Source organism: Electrona antarctica (assembly GCF_951216825.1).
Source record: "Electrona antarctica genome assembly, chromosome: 5".
Lineage (NCBI taxonomy): Eukaryota > Metazoa > Chordata > Actinopteri > Myctophiformes > Myctophidae > Electrona > Electrona antarctica.
The window spans coordinates 24660352-24678634 of record NC_136810.1 but is presented as its reverse complement, the minus strand read 5'-3'; the positions used below and the strand labels follow the sequence as shown (position 1 = coordinate 24678634).

The window sequence follows — 18283 nt, the reverse complement described above, 5'->3', positions numbered from 1 at the left end:
GTACAAGCTCACAACGCATGATATCGCAACGTTTTCAGATCTGTTGCTTTGATGGGCGCTTTTTTGAGGGGTGCTAGCCCCTCCTATATTCAGCTATTAGTGTAGATATTCGTCTTACACAAACATTAAATTCCCAATGACAATGAATGGAGAATTTACGTCTGTAGACAAGCAAATCATCTATTTTTGTCCCAAATAACCAGACAATGATAGGAGAATTTACATCATGTGGATAAGCAAAGTGGTATTTTTATCCCAACACGAACATTAAATTCCCATTGACAATGGAGAATTTACGTCATATGTGGCCGAGCAAATAATACGTTACATGAGGATGTACGATGAAAGTTTTTAACAATTTTCACCTATGACAAAATATGAACACCATGCTTTAAGTGGTTAATCCATATTTTCAATAAAGCATCAAATTCGATACAATTGCAAGACTATTTACAATGAACTGCAAGATGAAATCATGTCCGTATCCATCTCTTGGTTTTATTTCATATCATCTACATCTTACATTATAAACCACTATTGATCAAGTCATGCTTAACTCTACAAAGTGGAGAAGCATACAATAATTCTTCCATAATTTTACTCATGTTAGGTGATGCTGGATATGAGCCATAAAAGCAACATAAGTCAGTAAAAGGATTGCAAGAGTGGAAATAATGCATATAATAATAATTATTCAATAATTCATTAGGACGACATAAGATCCAACAAGTGCAAATGTTAACAACAAACAAAACCCAAAAGAAAACTATACAATTTCTAAGATGGGTGCTTCACATTTTCTTTCATATAATGCTTTAACTGAAATTCATTCTTTGTAGACATTTGTGAATGACCTCAAAAAGTCCACAGTGGGAAAGACTGAAAACAAGAGCTATGAGTGTGACTGTGACATCAAAAATGACACTGAGGTGTTATGACACATGCCACCACAACATATGGACCTTTCCTGCTGCACGTCGTCCACGATTCACTGCTATTGTGACTTTTTTCAATTCACTCATTGTGACAGCTCTGACTGGCTGCAAAAGTTTGTCGACTGAATGGAGTGTTCTCTCAACAGTCCCAACTCCTGAATCCTCGCTCATCATGGGGAAGGCAGATTAGAATCCGTCCCCGTTAGATCTGAATGTTATTACATCAGGAGGCATAGGATGTTGAAATTAATCACTTTGGGGTGTCGAGGGTAGACAAGCCTATAGCTGAGTCGTCGAGGGGGTTTGGCGGTTTGTTAGTTGAGTCTCTCCGTTGACCAGAGAACCTTCTCCGCGTGGCGATGAAGACCTGGAGACCACTCGCTCGGTGTTGTCAGAACTTGAGCCACTTTGACTGTGCTGGTCCACGGAGGCGGCGTTTGCTGGCGTGGGTGTGGGCTGCTTGACTTTCTCCTTAAAGTCTGTTATTATAACAGTCAAGTCACCAACGGTGACTTCTAGATGCTGGGCACTGCTCCTGTCCACATTTTTTAATCTGGGCCTAATGAAAGAGGTGGGCAGAAACAGGGGAAGCATTATAATAATAAAATAATACATACATTGTACTTATAGAAGATTTTGAGGCAAAACATAACAATGAAATCAGACGGTGGATTATTGTAAGCATGACTGTTACTGGATTTACTATTACCTCGTCTTTTTATGGCTGTTCTTCTTAAGTGTTGGGTCTTTGTCACTCTTGTCTTTCTCTGGCTTTTCTCTCTTCTCTTTTTTGGGTAGTGTGGGAGGTGCGAACTGCTGATTTACTTGCTGTGCCACCAGCTGTGAAACAGGCCGAGGTTTTCTGAAAGAGCAATAGACATCAGTGGATTCATGGGCAAATTTGCATTCATGCCTGTGTCATTAAAATGCCCATGTGGGTTGAACTGAGTGCCCACAAAGTGCCATGAGGTAAAAACTCTGTAGGAAGACAAAGTGTGAGAGTGCTTTCCGCTTTCCTCTGTCTATGAACAATATTTATGAATCCTGACCTACTGTCCCAGTTATGGAGATGGATATTTCATTGACATTTTAATTACTCATCTGTCCTGTACCTATCCTGCGTTTCTAGGTTATTACTTGCTGCTGGTGCTGCAGACAATAGCTGAATTTCCCCACAGGGGATCAATCTTCATCCATCCATCCATCCATCTTTGAGAAGAGAAATTAAGAGCATTTTCTGTGGTCTTGTATGTCTATATTCTGTACCAAGTACATCTTTCATATACATTTGTAGGGAAATCTATTTTTAGATGATGTAAATTAACATTCTTGCTAAGTAATGTTTACCAATATCAGAAACTAGTTTCTGAAAAGTTATTTTAAAAGAGCATTCAGTGATTTGGGTGATTTGGAAACCCCCCCGGTCCGCCCCGGCAACAAGATGTGCACATGCATGCACTACAGTGGGGGGGACACGCGACAGAACACACACCAAGACCCGCCCCCGCTCGATCATGATTGGCGGAAGGCCCCTCTCTATCCTGATTGGATGAAGGCTGGGCCACCTAGTCAAAAACGAAACCTAAGGTGTTTCACCCAAGGGGCCAGCGAGGCTATAAAACATTGAAGCACTGGGCCCTAGTGGTAAGAGGAGGGACTGCAGGCGGACCCGTGGAAGTATGATTGGGAAACCCCGTGCAGCTGGGCTTTAACATTGAGCGTGTTTGCACTTTGCGCATTTGCGCATTTTGGGCACCAAATTTTGGTGCCCAAATCGAAAAAAAGGCGGAAGTAAAGGCCAGATCAGTCTCTATCCTTTTATATACTCTATGGTTTCACCCCCCCCCCCCCCCATGGGTTAACTGGGGACAGGGAGGAACTCCTTATAATATAAGGAGTTCCTCCCTGTCCCCAGTTAACCATATTATGGTCAGCACTCTATAGTAGGGAGGATTATCACAACAAAACAAAAAAAGTGATATTTGAATTAAGTGAAATCACTGAATACCTTTAAATTGCAACAGCCACTTGTTTCGAGCATGATAAACAGGTTTGCTGTTGAACTTACGGAAGAAAAAGGGATTTTTCCAAATATCTTTGCATATCCGACCTTTAACCCATTTTGGGCGGGAACCCCTTTTGGTGTTAGCATTATGTTATGCTTTAGCTATATCATTTCCCTGAAGAAGGCAACTTGTTGCCAAAACGTTGGAAAAATAAAAATTTGTTGGCATCGTGACTACGAGCTGTGCGGCCTCTCCTTTCTCAGTCAGTTTTATCTCCCGCGGTCAGCACCTCCCCACTACTGGTGTGCGCTCCTACCTTCCTGTTTGTTCGATGCTTTAGCTATTGAAAAATAGCAGATCTACAAGCTCATAGCGCGCCACCTAGTGGCACGCTACGAGCTTGTATGTCTGCTATTTTTTTAGAATCTGATCTCAGGTCAAAATGGGTTAATGTCAAATTTACTTTTCTTGGACAGCATTTTGCAGCAAACAGTATCAGCTTAGCTGCAGGTGATAGATACTTACTACTCTGCGCATGTATACGGTGTCTGACGATGACGTATGTATAAAGTGAAAGCATTGAGTGTTGAGGTAACTGCCCTATTGTTATGCTGTTTACACAACAAGCGCGGTGTTGGGAGACAGGTACAGACAGCGGGAGCAGCGAGGTAATTGCTGTCTATTGTTATGCTAAACACAACAAGCTCAGCAAGCGAGAACGAGACAGTTACAGACCACGAGAGCGGCAAGGGCGACATCAGAGCGACTTCATAAGTAAATGCTCGTTTTGGTCGAAGAAAGCTGGAGATGGAACTGCCAGGCAAGAGAAGAGGAAGGCTTAAAAGGAGAATTCCATGCTAGAAGGCTTTCTTAACTTTATTTGTAGTCGTTACGTCCCCACCAAAGAGGTCCAAGTGTTATGTTGTGCAAAAGTGCATTATTGGCTATTTCCCCCAATATAAGCCCTCAATGGGGGTTGGGTTTTTGTGCTAATTCGCTTATTTCCATCGAAATAAGGAGTAAAGTGTGCCGCTTGGGATACTACATTATGAAGAGAGGATATATATTTTTGAGTGGTGTAAACCACTCCTACAACTGGCTTTTGTGTGCAGAAAAAAATGAGCATGGTTGCTATGTTCAAAATAATTTCTGACGTAATTAAATCACACCCGGGTGAACTGGATGACCGTAGCAACCATGCTAATTTTTTCTGCACAAAAAAAGCCAGTTGTGAAATCACATCCGGGTGTGATTTCATTACGTCAGACCACAGCTGATCATGCTATATAAAACCTTACACCACTCAGTTCACACGGGTGTGATTTTTTTAATGATTTTTGAGCGATGGAAATAAGCGAATTAGCACAACACCCCAATGCCCCATTCAATTCATTGAGGGCTTATGGTAGGGGAAATAGCCAATAATGCGCTTTTGCAGAAAATAACACCTGGACCTCTTTGGTGGGGACGAAACTACAAATAAGGTAAGAAAGCCTTCTAGCATGGAATTCTCCTTTAAGAAGAGGTTTATGGATGCGGTGAGAAGACATGGGGCCCTATTATGCGTGTCTTAAGTACCAGGTCTTATGACTTAACTTAAGACCTGGAGGCGTGGTCAATGCTGTTTGGCCACTCAGAATAGCCAAATGGCATTGATCTTAAGTTAAGTAATAAGACCTGGTACTTAAGACATGCATAATAGGGCCCATGATCTTCTGCATGTCCTATAGTACATTTGTTGAAAGGATAAACCTCTTGAGATGTTTCATCTCGTTTTCGTGGGCCAATTGTGATGCTGAAAGAATCGCCCCTCCCTCAGGCAGATTCATAACTATTCCAAAGCGGTTGAAAATAAAATGCTTCCCACGGGAGCGCCTTCCCACAAGCCCAGCAGTGCCCTTTTATCCACTTGGGTCTGCACCGGTAAATGTACTAATGTCATCATGACGTTATTAGGTTTAAGGGTTAAACATTTAATAGCATATTAAAGAAGGTCTTTGGCCTGGCACAGAAAGTAATAAGTGTTTACAATATTCACACTGACTGAGGAAGTTAGTTATCCGTGAAACTAGGTAAAGGCAGTTAAAGAGAGAAAGGTTGGCTTGAGAACCACTACTTTGCTGACAGCCACAGAACATCCCAGGGTTCATTTAACTCTGGGAATGTACAAATTGCAGAGAAGATTGTGTGCACATCTATGCCTGTATTTAGGCCAGAATGCTGGAGATCAAGGCGAGGATAAAAACATCTGCACTGTTTTATAGCTCCAAAAACATACTTTTATTAATGGCCCAACGTAGGTCTTGATCAGGCAAATATATTATTACATATATTACTAATATATTTGCCTGATGAAGACCTAATGGTCGAAACGTTACACTCACTGTTAATACAAGTAAGTTCTTTGGAGCTATAAAACAGTGTGTGGATGTCTTTATCCTCTCCCAAATTGTAAATTACACACTCGGTCTCTCAGACTCTCACTACACAGTACAACTACACACTGCAAGAGATTTGGTCTGATCTGACGCAAGATCGGAGGTTGACCACTTGACACGAGTCATGAACAGCTTCGGAATTGCACACAACTAACAAACACCCCCTCGACGCATGAGGGAGCAGGATGTTGTCATTGAAAACAAGCACTTCCAAACTCCAACACTGGAAAAACTCTGAAAAAGAATCATCTGCAGCACAGAATTTCTTGACAGAAAGTAGCTCATAACATTGCCTACGGGGGATTTTTATGAAACAAACACTTTGCAGATAGAAAGAGGATAATTCAAGCGTTCCATACAGCTGCAATGTCTGAGTTTAACGAGTTTAATGGATATTAGGATATAAGAGTCCTTCCTCTTTGTCAGTCCTGGACTACGCGTTAAGGAAGGGCATCAATGGACAAGAGCAGACTTCACCATAACACCAAGGAGGTCGAGACGGCATCCCGCAGTAGTCCTGACAGACCTGGACTACGCGGACGACATCAGCCTGCTCTCCGACCACGTGGAACAAGCTCAGGAGCTCCTGACCAGAGTGGAATCGGAGTGTGCCAAGGTTGGCCTCCGGCTCAACGCCAAGAAAACAGAAGTTATCGCCTATAACATTCCATCGGAGCATCCACCGCTGACGACAACAGAAGGCACTGCTCTGAAGGAAGTCTATGACTTCAAGTACCTGGGCTCAACGGAGCAAGATCTTAAAGTGAGGAAGGCGCTTGCATGGAGGGCCCTGAACGGCATGGCCAGTGTATGGAACTCCAACCTCCCCCGTCAAACCAAACTCAGCTTCTTCTATGCAACGGTAGAGTCAGTTCTCCTATACGGCAGTGAATGCTGCACCCTGAAGCCAACCCTGCAGAAGTCTCTATACGGGTGCTACACCAGAATGCTGCTTGCAGTACTTAACATCAGCAAGAGTACACATGTTACCAACAAGAATCTGTATGATGGGATGCCAAGGGTGAGCCAGAAAACAGCAGCCAGGAGAATGACACTAGCAGGACACTGCCAAAGACACCAGGAGCTGCCAGCCAGCAAACTAGTGCTGTGGGAACCAACACACGGGCACCGGTCATGAGGACGTCCCACATTAACATATGTGGATGTACTCAAGAACAATGTGGGAGCGCCAAAGCACCAACGACGATGGAGGGCTCGTCTGAGGACGACCTAGAGAGAGAGAGTCATGCATTGCACATTTTTAACACTTTCTAGTACAGTTGCATCCTTACCGGGTGGAGGTCCCCTTCCTGACGTCACACATCATGCACTTGAAGGCCTCTGCACTGTTTCTGAAGGTGCACACACTGCAGTCCCAGTACCCATCATCAGAGGACGGCTTCGGCTGTCGCTTTGGCCTGCACACACACACACACACACACACAGTAAAATTAGGGTAAAATGTATTTGCTAGGGCTCCTCAGACTTGCAGTTCTTTAATAAAAACAGAATACAACTGTATATTAACTATTAAAACATCAGCACACACACACACACACACACACACACACACACACACACACAGGGTGCAACTCTTTTTAAAAAACGAGACCAACACACTCAAACATGCACGTTTAAAAACGTCTAAAAGCATGCATAAAGAAAGGAGCATCAATTTAAAAGAGTCACTTCGTGTCGTGGGGATTAAGGGGGTGAGGGGGAGAGGTTGACACAGACAGACAGACATACCCCATTAAACCACCACTTTCAACCTGGCGTTGAGCATGTCCATTTACAGGGGGCCGAAAATGCTCAAAAATGTCCAGAAACGTCTGCAAATGTTCATAAACTGCGAAAATAGCAGACCCACAAGCTCAACAACGCGTCGCGCTTGCAGATCGGCTATGTTTTGCTACCGGTATTTGACATGACACACAGTATATGGGGGCTTTTAAAGCAGCCAAACCGTAGCCTAGCCGCCATGAATGAACACTTCACTGGAGAGAGAATGAGTTCTGTGTAAACGACCCCCAAAGAGCACGTCCTTTGTGAAATATAAAGAAATGTTTATTTATTACCTCGTGGGACTCTTCTTGTCTCCCATTTTTTCATAAAGCCCTCCTCATATGTCGTTGGGTTGGGTTTTTATTTTTAACGGATTAATATTACGAGGAGGAGAAAAAAAGAGAAGACGAGCCGCTCTCTCTCTCTCAGCTGTCGTGGAAACTCCACCACTACTGCGAAGCTCGAGTCACGTGGGTCGGGGTTTATCCAATCACAACCGGAGGACAAAACGCCAGAACGAAGAAATTAATTAAAACAAACCATATTTATTAAAAAAAGCAATACTTTTTTATATGCTGAAAGCGGGATTGATATGAATTTGACAAGCTCCAGTATTCGTATAGATTTAACAACGTTGTAGGCCTATTATTTGTATTGTGGTAGCTGAGGACTGAGGAGAGCTCTAGCCTGTATATGTATATATGTTGTTAAAAAAGTGGGGAAAATATATGTTATTTTATTTAAAATGTTATGAATGTGCTGCTATTTAAATACAACTGTCGGTTTGTACTTAAATGTAAAATAATCATTTTGAGGTCAAAGAATCTTCAAGATCATGCTGTGCATTAATATACACAGAATCGGATTAATCAATAGTTTCATATACCATTTAATGTCTTAGGTAGCCTTAGCTCTGTTCTTCCATGGCTCTAATGCTGTTGCAAAAAATGCAACGGCATTAGAGCTATGGATCAGCTCAAGCTAAGGTAGCCTCGGAAACCCAGACGTTTGGTGACTGGCTCTGCCACCACAGGGTGGCAGCAGCACACGTTTCGGAGGTAACCCGCCTTTTCCGTTGAGGAGGAGGATTTGAGGAAGAAGGAAAGCAGCGAGGGGGAGGATAATAATAATAATGGTGGTTTGTTTTTATTGCTTGTTTACAGATTCAAGCGACTATCAGGTATCAGCATTTGTGTGACATAGTGTAAGGTGGAGGAGGAACACCCAGAGCACCGTTGCGTTTGGTACGTTTCTTTTAAAATCTGATTGAAGTTGTATTACTTTACTTATATAGTATCTACAATGTTAATATTAGTGAGTGTTACAACCTCGTGGTGGTACCACAGGCGCTCGTGCTACGTTAACCGTTAATTCACAACATTCATATAACATGCATTCCACTATCTAAGCGTGTGCAGTTTGAACCTTCAGAGCCTTGTGTGCAAAAAAAGTGCCGATCTTGTTTACATGATGGCGTAGCCATGGTTCACATGACGCTCGACCGCTCGTACTTCACGACAGTCATGTTTCAGGGGCAGGGCTAGCGTAAAGGTACCAGTGTAAGTTTGATTGATTGAAATATTTATTAACAGTTTGCAGAATTACAGTACATTTCGAGCACAAACTCAATACAAAGGCTGTTAACTGTGAGTGGACGACCCAATTAAGCATTACACTTGTTTCCAACAGGGTCCACCATGTTCAATTCATCAAAACATTTAGAGACGTACAAATAGACACTTCTATATAGACAAAGAACAGAACAGGAATTCATCATAATGGAGGTAAAAAGGGAAAATAAACATATACAGTGAGGGGCGGGGGGGGCGGTGGGGGGGATTCAGATTTTACGGGGGCCAGTTTCGAATTGCAGCCATCCGTAGGTGCCCTTTGAGAGCGGTTTTGAAGGAGTCAAGGGATTCACATGTCTTAATGACTGTTGGTAGGGCGTTCCACATTTTGGTGGCATAGGAGCGAAAATAATTTAGTCCCTTGTTTGTGCCGAATCTGGGTTGTACATGGTTCGTTGCACTCCCTCTGGTGTTGTGGGTGTGGACTTCATTAACATTAAGGAAGTATCTAGACAGGTACATGGGTATCTTGGTGGTGTATCGAATGTTGTGGACCAGACCCATTGCAAGATGCTGTACTCTGTCGTCGACCCTAAGCCATTCCAGCCTGTCGAAGTGGGCAGGGGTGAGGTGGGTTCGGGGGGCGAGGCCAAGTAGGAGCCTGACCAGTTTGTTTTGGGAAGTCTGGAGCCTAGTTTTAAGGGCCTTTGAGGTGCTGTGGTACCAGGAGGTGCATGCATAGTCAAAGAAACATTGTACAAGTGCAGTGCAGTACATTTACCAGTGTAAGTGCAGATTTTCGTTGGCTACTTAAAAAAGTATTCTGATAGTATAGTAGTAGTACTCGTTGCTAGTGTTTGTTCAATAACAGGAGTCTCAGCCTGTACGGTACCCGTTCCAGTTCCAATTGTGTCTGCTCCTTTTATGTGTGTCATCATCACTTCCAATTTGACTTGTTTAATCAGTATCCTGACTGTGTTCTCCTGACCGGAAAATGCATTTTCTAAAGAGAGAGACGTGATTCTGTTGGGTGGTACTGGGTATTGAACAAACACTAGCAACGCGTACTCACTAGCAAGAGCCATTCTCAAAGGGCACCACCACAGGCCCCCGTAAAATCTGAATCCCCCCACCCCCTTTCCCCCTTACTGTGTATATGTTTATTTTCCCTTTTTACATCCTTACCTGATTTCCTGTGTTTTATATAGAAGTGTTTATTTGTACGTTTCCAAATGTTCTGATGAATTGAAAATAAGTGTAATGCTTCAGTAATGCATGCATGGGCCATGTTTTTTCCCCCTATTCAGAATTCCCATAGACTTGTTTAATGTAAAACTTTGTTCCAAAAATAAACAAATGAGCATGGTGGTTTGACTCGTATGGATATGAAGCATCACTAAATCACTAAAATTACAGTCGCCAAATTAATTAAATCAAAATTACGAGAGTATCAAAATATGAGTGACTATCGCAAACTATACAGAGCCATTGCCCTGACCATATCGCTAGGACAGTTTATTTATTTTTGAACCACAATTCTTATATCAGACGATTCTAAGATGACCCAATCTTATTCTACGTTACTTCCATGACCCAGGGGATGAAAGAGTGACGCCAGGACTCCTGTAGTCTAATGAGCTCAGTAGCAATGCCAATCCATGCCACTGATGTCTAAATGAAAAGATCCATACTTCAATGGGCTCGGGTCGAAGTACCGGTATGCCGCTGACTTGCCCGTCAAAGTGGTGATCCCACTCATAATGTGAAGATTGGACAATAAGGCTGATATTTATTCCTCTTCTTTGTAGGTACATCAACCCTGTCTGAAACATCTTGGGACGTACAAAAGAAGGGAAAGAGAACCAATTCCCTTCAAACAGTAAGTGTAATGCCAAATGCTCTAATTTTGACCCATGATTCATGTTTTATTCTAACACCCATCTGCCACTATCTTATTAACTGTCACAGAGGAGAGACAATATTTTGTGTCGAATAATTAAAACATGTTGTCATTTCACAGCTCACCAAATGTGCTGAAGTTACATTCATTGAGATTGGCAGTGAGCTAAAAGACAAATGTCCTCCTTTTCTTTTGTTCTCTTTCATAGGGGACCTCAACAGAAGCTCCAGTTGCATGTATGCTATTCCCAAGCCAAAACCACAAAAAACTAAGCACCACAACGTGATTGACACAGAGGGAGTGCTCATTTTGGTTCATGTGATAAACCAACCTTTGACGTCAACGCGCAAGTATTTATTTAAAAAGTAATCAAAGTCATGATTTGCGCAGCCATATTCATTCAAGGCGTTTTGTGAACCAAAACAAGTGTTCCCTCCCCAAAAAACACATTGGCTTGGGAATCGCTTATACGTGCTTCAGTTACATTACACAAGCCATAAGTGGCTGTTAGGGAGCAACAACTCCTTCCAATATATTGAGCTAACCCTGCTGACTCATTCCAAAACGTCTACTCGCTTTGCACAGAAGCCTGAAATAACTGAATAAAGAAGCAACATTTAACTTGCCCATAGAATCAAGCACATACACAGTAGCCGGGTGCTCAGTCCCTATTATACAGTTGGTTTAAGTTCATCTTCACTTCTTGAATCGCCGCATTGGAGCGCCATCTCCTGGCGTGCCGTGAACACAGAAGTAATCCATAAACCTCACAGACAATCATATTGGCCTGACATTGCGAGTCATGGCGTGACGGCTCATCCCTCCCCCGAAGTGATAAGGCGATAAGAGTGTTGTAAAACCTCTAGCCCCTTCTGCTAACCCAAAGAGTGTTGTGAAACCTCACTCGGAGCTACCATGTCTACTAGGAGAGAGGAGTTCGCTCCTGCGACAGCTCGCAGACGAGCGGTGTTACCTAGTACTACACCGCAGAAGATATGCTCCAACCAGTTCTGCTCCCACTGCCTGGCCCAAAGCGACCCACACGTGAGGTGTGCCTTATGCTTGGGACTCGAGCATGCTAAACAGGCTTATAGCAGGCCAGGCCTCTGCCCATGCTGTCTCCACCTCTCCAACCACCAAAAGTGGCATCGCCTGAACCAAGTTAGAGCTTTCCTCTACCTATCAGGCAACAGCGAGGAAGCTGAAAGCGAGGATGACTTGAGCCTCGCTCTCTCCAGTCTCCCTAGACCCAAGGCCACCACCACTAGGACCCCACTGGCCTACGACGTGGCGCCAGTCGCTCGTTACGACAACTACAGCGGCAGTGACAGTGACGTGTGTCTGCCCCCCAAAAGACGGGCCATAGCCACCTACAACGGCCTCCTTGACATGACACCGTGGCCTGCCGAAAGACAGGCCCCAGCCACTTATGACGTGGCGCCAGTCGCTCGTTACGACGACTACAGCGGCAGTGACAGTGACGTGTCTCTGCCCGCCAAAAGACGGGCCATAGCCACCTACGACGGCCTCCTTGACATGACACCGTGGCCTGCCGAAAGACAGGCCCCAGCCACCTACGACGTAGCGCCAGTCGCTCGTTACGACGACTACAGCGGCAGTGACAGTGACGTGCCTCGGCCCGCCAAAAGACGGGCCATAGCCACCTACGACAGCCTCCTTGACATGACACCTTGGCCTGCCGAAAGACAGGCCCCAGCCACCTACGACGTGGCGCCAGTCGCTCGTTACGGCGACTACAGCGGCAGTGACCGTGACGTGCCTCTGCCCGCCAAAAGACGGGCCATAGCCACCTACGACGGCCTCCTTGACATGACACCTTGGCCTGCCGAAAGACAGGCCCCAGCCACCTACGGCGACTTCCTCGACGTGGCTCCGCCACTCCCAGCACAGCCCCGACACCCAGTGAGGTCCCGCAAACCTGCATCCTACCTCGACGTGACTCCGCCACCCCCAGCACAGCCCCGGCCCCCAGTGAGATTCCGCAAACCTGCTGCATTCTACCTCGATGTGGCTCCGCCACCCCCAGCACAGCCCCGACCCCAAGTGAGGTCCCGCAAACCTGCTCCATCCTACCTCGACGTGACTCCGCCACTCCCAGCACAGCCCCGACCCCCAGTGAGGTCCCGCAAACCTGCATCCTACCCCGACGTGACTCCGCCACCCCCAGCACAGCCCCGACCCCCAGTGAGGTCCCGCAAACCTGCATCCTACCTCGACGTGACTCCGCCACTCCCAGCACAGCCTCGACCCCCAGTGAGGTCCCGCAAACCTGCATCCTACCTCGACGTGGCTCCACCACTCCCAGTGAGGTCCCGTGAACCTGCTGCATCGTACACCGCGGCCACAGCTGCTAGAGTTGAAAGAGTCTACAGCCCTGCACGCGAGGCCTCCCCCACTCATTGGGACAGATGTTACAAAGAGAATGAACCCCTGCGAATGAAACGCTGCCCCTGTGGCAATATAATGTCATGTAGGGACCCTCACCCGGTGTGTCCACGTTGTCTCGGTCTGGAACATGCCCAGGATGCACTTGCATCCACCGTTGTTGAATGTATCCACTGTGCAGCCATTCCCAAAAAGGTTCTTAAGCGTCGGCTAGCTCGTCAGACTAACCTGTCCAAGGTGTCCATGGACAATCTGCTTGGGATGGCCGGTGCGCTGCAGGACGAACTGTGGCTGCTGGACACTGTGGACAGCGGACATGCTAAGTCTTCCAACCCAAAGGAGCAGGACCTTTGCACACCTGCAAGGGGACAGGTGCATAAGAGAAGACCAAAGGACAATCAATGTAGAGGAAAAACTCCCACACACCACCCTCAAATGCAACAAGAAAAAATAAAAATTGCTTGCAACCCGGCAAAAAAGTTATTTTCCACATATAAAAGGCGACTGATGCGCAACAGAACACTAAAGGAAAATAAGTGTAGAGGAAAAACTCCCACACACCATGTTCAAATGCAACAAGAAGAGAGAAAAATGTCTTCTTATCCAAACCTGGCAACAGAGGGAGACTACTCTCACGTCTCTACCCTGGATTTGGACATGGAGGCGTTTTTGCCACGTTGCATCATGTCTTCCAACCTGGCAACAGATGTTACGGGGGACTACTCTAACTTGTCCACCCTGGATTTGGACATGCAGGACATATGTAAACGTGCTGCTATACGACTCAATATGCAGTGGCCCACTGTTCAAGCAGAGGCTGGGAAGTCTCCTATTGACAGTAAGGAGACAGGAAAGCAACGGCTGCCTTTCTTTCCGGAGTTATTGGAAGAGCTCACAGTTACCTGGCAGGACAAGCCTTATAGCAAGAAACAACCATTAATGGAGAGTTCCCTGCTACATTGTGAGGGAATGGAGTCCCATGGTTTGCTTCAAATGCCCCCCGTGGAGCCATTGGTGGAAGCCCATCTCCACCCCAAGATCTCTCTCTCGTCCTCTACTTCTACACTGCCCTCGAAGACTGACTGTTTACAGGCCAGTCTCAATGATGAGTGCTACAAGACGGCTGCACTTACGGTCAGAGCGCTTAATGCTTCCTCCATCCTGATGGCATATCAAGCGGAGCTGGAGAAGGATATGACGATCAAACCAGACAAATTGCAGTGGGTAGATATTTGCCTCATTTCGGACCACGTCAGGCGTCTCCACAAGGTGGCCATCCAGGCCGCAGGTAGAGCCATGGGTCTTGCAGTACTCCAGGAGAGAGCACGTTGGCTAAACCTTACCAACTTGATGCCCAAGGAGAAGGAGGAACTACTTGACATTCCTATAGTTCAATCAGGCCTCTTTGGTGCAGCAGATGACGCTCTGAAGCTGTGTCTACGGACCATCCCCGCAGCTCCATGCTCATCTTACACCCAGGCTACACAAATTGGCATCTATAGAGCTGCGGAATCCCCAAGCTTGGATTCCAGTAAGTAGTATTTGGTTTAGCTTCTATGACTGACTGTCTGTCATACAACAATCTGTCATACAACAATCACAACATACAATAACCAATGTTGGCATAACAGTCTAGCCCCTCCCGAATCCCTATCAAATTCATTCTTATCCTCAGCATTTATTTATCTTTCTTGTAACGATGGAACCAGTGCTTCATTATGGGACAATAATCGAGATATAAACCAATATTACACATTTGTATTTTTGCAGTGTGTCTCCACTGAACAAATCTGTGCAAGCATGATACAAACTAGGCTCAGATCTACAAATACCGATATGGCAGATGCTAGGGATTCATTGTTATTAAATTAACTTGACAAAGAACTATTCTGGGCCCGAGGTGAACACAAAAATAGCTGATCCACAAGCTCACAACACATCACATTTTGATGCATAGTGAGCTTGTAGATCAGCCTAGCTTCGTTTGGAACCTCTATATCTACGCTGCTACGCTTTAGCTCAGAGATGAGGTTCCGTGTCAGGATATCCCTGCACTGGTCGAGCTGGGTCGAGCCTGTCCACAAACGGTGGCGAAACAGTATCAAACGGTACACTTTCCAAAAACTAAAGGTATCAGAACCTAGATACAGTTGATAAACTTAAGTCCGGCCCTTAACATTTTAGTCCGTCATCAACCAGTACCATATTTTCCCAATGCAATCTTGCGGAAGCAGTACTGCGCATGCGAACGGTGGTTGACTGGACTACATTTTTATTTTAAGCCTGATTTTAAGCATTTGTTTGACGCCGGACTAAAAATGTTAAGGGCCGGACTTAAGTTTATCAACTGTATCTCGGTTCTGATACCGTTTTCTTTTTTTTAAGAGTACTGTTTGATACTGTTTCGACACTGTTTGTGGACGGGCTCGACCCAGCTAGAGCCCATTTCGACCTGTGGACGGGCTCGACCCAGCTAGAGCCCATTTCGACCTGTGGACGGGCTCGACCCAGCTAGAGCCCATTTTGACCTGTGCAGGGATATCATGGGACGGAACCTCATCTCGGAGCTAAAGCGTAGCAGTGTAGATATAGAGTTTCCAAACGGAGCTAAGATCGGCCATGTTCGACAAAGATATTTGAAGAGGGAAAAGTGGGGCCCTAATATTGACCCCTGGGGGACTGCGGTCAACAAAGTATAGTGTTTGTATGGTTATGGTTATATGGGAAGAGGCTGGAGAAGTGGAAGGAGTTCGTCTCAGCTGCTCATTTTGTTAAATCAATCAGTCTTAAGTCCACACTAATTATCCATAATGTATAAATCATAGATAAGTGGTCAGGACAGCTAGGCCTTTTCGGGGAGGGGTCAGAATAAATTATGGACTTAGACTGTTATTCGTCTCGACTGCTCATTGATGAACTGGCTATGGGGGGTGCATATTTAGTTTAGACTAGTCATTGGTTAGACATGGGTTAAGGTTAGGTTTAGGTGTGCTGCCCCGTGGGAGGTTGGGGTTAGGGTGAGGGTTTGAGATAGGTTGTAGTTGTAGGACTAATGTTTATTATTAGAGGTGCTCTGATATTCACTACAAATGACTCGATCTGATCTGATTTGTTGTTTACCCGATCTGGAGAAACCATTCTGTGACTGTGACAGGCCTAAACATTCTCCCCTTCCTCCCCACACACAGGAACAGTTTTTGACATAATAATTTCGGAAATATTCAAATTTTCCCTTCACGCACAAGATCGGTATCGGCCGATCGTGAGAAGAACAATCAGTGATCGGTATCAGTCTGATCTGATCGGACCACCTCTATTTATTATGTAGCAGTGAGAATCGGTTTCTTTAATATGTACAGGTCCATCTCAATGAATTAGAATATTTTGTAAAAGTTCATGTTCTTCCGTAATATAATTAAAAAAGTGAAACTTTCATGTATTTCAATTCATTGTCCATAAAGTATTTAAAACCTTTTTTTGTTTTGTTAATCTTGATTATGGCGTACAGCTCGTGAAAATCAAAAAATCCTATCTCGATGAATTAGAATATTTTACGAGACCACTAACAAAATTAGTTTTTAAACGAGAAATGTCGACCATCTGAAAAGGGGAGCGTACCTATGTTCCCCAGGTTCTATGTTCCCCACCATGCAAAAAAGGTTCTTTCCCTGAAAGGGATATTAATGTATGCGGTTAATACTTGGTCTGGGATACTTTTGAACAAATCATTTCATCAATTGGGCGTGGCATGGAGGTGATCAGCCTGTGGCTTTGTTGAGGTGTTATGGAAGCCCAGGTTTGCTTTGATAACAGCTGTACATTAATTTGTATTGTCAGTGGATCAACACCAACAGATAACACGGCCTAAATCATCACTGTGTTTTGTCATGTCCAGAGTCTCAACACAACCATCTATTATGATATTTGCACCTGTGCCTCCGTACATTGACAAGCTTTATGTTGATGCTGATCTTCCTTTTCCAGCAGCATGTGTTGAGACAATAGAAGTGTTACAGTGTATATTTGTACGTCTCTAAATGAACAAGGTGGACCCTCTTGTAAACGAGTGTAATGCTTTATTGGGTCGTCCACTCACAGTTAACAGTCTTTGTATTGAGTTGTGCTTGAATTGTACTGTAATTCTGTTAATAAATATTTCAATCAATAAAAACAAAACACAGTGATGATTTAGGCCATGTTATCTGCTATGGTGTTGATCCACTGACAGTGAAAACGTAACAATGGTTTCAACACAGCCATCTTTTTAGAGTACATTATGCTTGCTAATTTTTCTTTCCAGCTCGATTTGGCACCTGCCCACAGAGCCAAAACTACTAGTAACTGGTGTACTGACCATGGTATTACTGTGCTTAACTGACCAGCTAACTGGCCTGACCTGAACCCAACAGAGAATCTAGGTTGTATTGTCAAGAGGAAGGTGTGAGACATAAGACTGAACAATACAAATTAATTTACGGCTGTTTATTTGAGTAAAAGTGACAGGGATATGAGACGGGATATGAGTTGTATATCTGCTATTTTTGAATAGTCAAAAGTATAAAACGCCACAGATGCTTTTAGCTTTAAATGGCACCTTGACCTCATCTGAGCAGTTGTTCAGATGAGGTCATTGGCTGCACTGTTTGATTGGTTGGTATATGGATAACCATTCTCACATGTCTGACTTCCGACTGCCTGAACTATTATTATACTTCATTCATTCGTGTTTTTGAAATCATTACATGATTGGCCTCTTTCTTGATTGCCTTGCAGTGGCATATCGACGAGACCGAAGACCAATCCGGGAGGCGTATGATGAACAATCCGTTTCTTCCTCACAAAGAGAAGTAAGAAAGAACATGTTCTTCAATGGCTAGAGGTTCACATTGTTCACCTGTCTTTGAGCCGAGGCATTTGTTTTGTGATGGCAGTGTCCAAACTAGACCCTGTAAGCACTATGTATTCTCAGTTCGTCACACGGTTATGGTTATGGTCGGTGTCGCAATATGTTACGTCCACAATGTTTTGTGAGCTTGTAGATCGGCTATTTTTGTCACTCTTCACTGTAATATAGTATACATTAAAATTAATTGTCATTGCAATACAATATAAAGTTTTATTAAAATGATCTAATTGTAATCGATCCCTATTCTGGGCATGTCGTATGTGAAAGGCTTAGAAACATTTCCAAAACAAAAAAATAGATGAAATAGCAGATTTGCTATTAACTATTTTTGCCTGA

General features: G+C 44.4%; 2 protein-coding genes across 4 annotated transcripts in view; one reads left to right on the top strand and one right to left on the bottom strand.

Annotated features, from left to right (window-relative positions):
- Window positions 1–478: 478 nt before the first annotated feature.
- On the bottom strand, window positions 479–7646 carry yaf2 (YY1 associated factor 2). 2 transcript variants are annotated; one of them, XM_079500709.1, is made up of 4 exons: window positions 7458–7646; window positions 6672–6797; window positions 1645–1797; window positions 479–1494 (listed from the first exon to the last, which is right to left on the bottom strand). In XM_079500709.1, exons 1-4 carry the CDS (start codon window positions 7481–7483, stop codon window positions 1215–1217), a joined length of 585 nt encoding a protein of 194 aa, XP_079356835.1. In that variant the 5' UTR covers window positions 7484–7646; the 3' UTR covers window positions 479–1214. The 2 variants fall into 2 exon arrangements, with proteins under 2 accessions (XP_079356835.1, XP_079356836.1); XM_079500710.1 differs by lacking the exon at window positions 7458–7646 and adding an exon at window positions 7129–7301.
- A 3364-nt stretch (window positions 7647–11010) lies between these two features.
- Window positions 11011–18283, top strand: part of LOC306922981 (uncharacterized protein) — a 44917-nt gene continuing 37644 nt past the window's right edge. For both annotated transcript variants that reach the window (XM_079500912.1, XM_079500911.1), the window contains exons 1-2: window positions 11011–14572; window positions 17815–17888. In XM_079500912.1, coding sequence (XP_079357038.1) covers window positions 11551–14572; window positions 17815–17888 — 3096 coding nt within the window. In that variant the 5' untranslated portion in view covers window positions 11011–11550. The remainder of the gene's footprint in view (window positions 14573–17814; window positions 17889–18283) is intronic.

Excerpts from the sequence above, each read along its gene's own strand:
- yaf2 (XM_079500709.1), bottom strand. The coding sequence starts at position 7,483 with ATGGGAGACAAGAAGAGTCCCACGAG. Across the intron at positions 6,798-7,457 it reads GACAAGAAGAGTCCCACGAG|GCCAAAGCGACAGCCGAAGC; the intron begins GTAATAAATAAA and ends GTGTGTGTGCAG. Across the intron at positions 1,495-1,644 it reads AACAGCCATAAAAAGACGAG|GCCCAGATTAAAAAATGTGG; the intron begins GTAATAGTAAAT and ends CTCTTTCATTAG.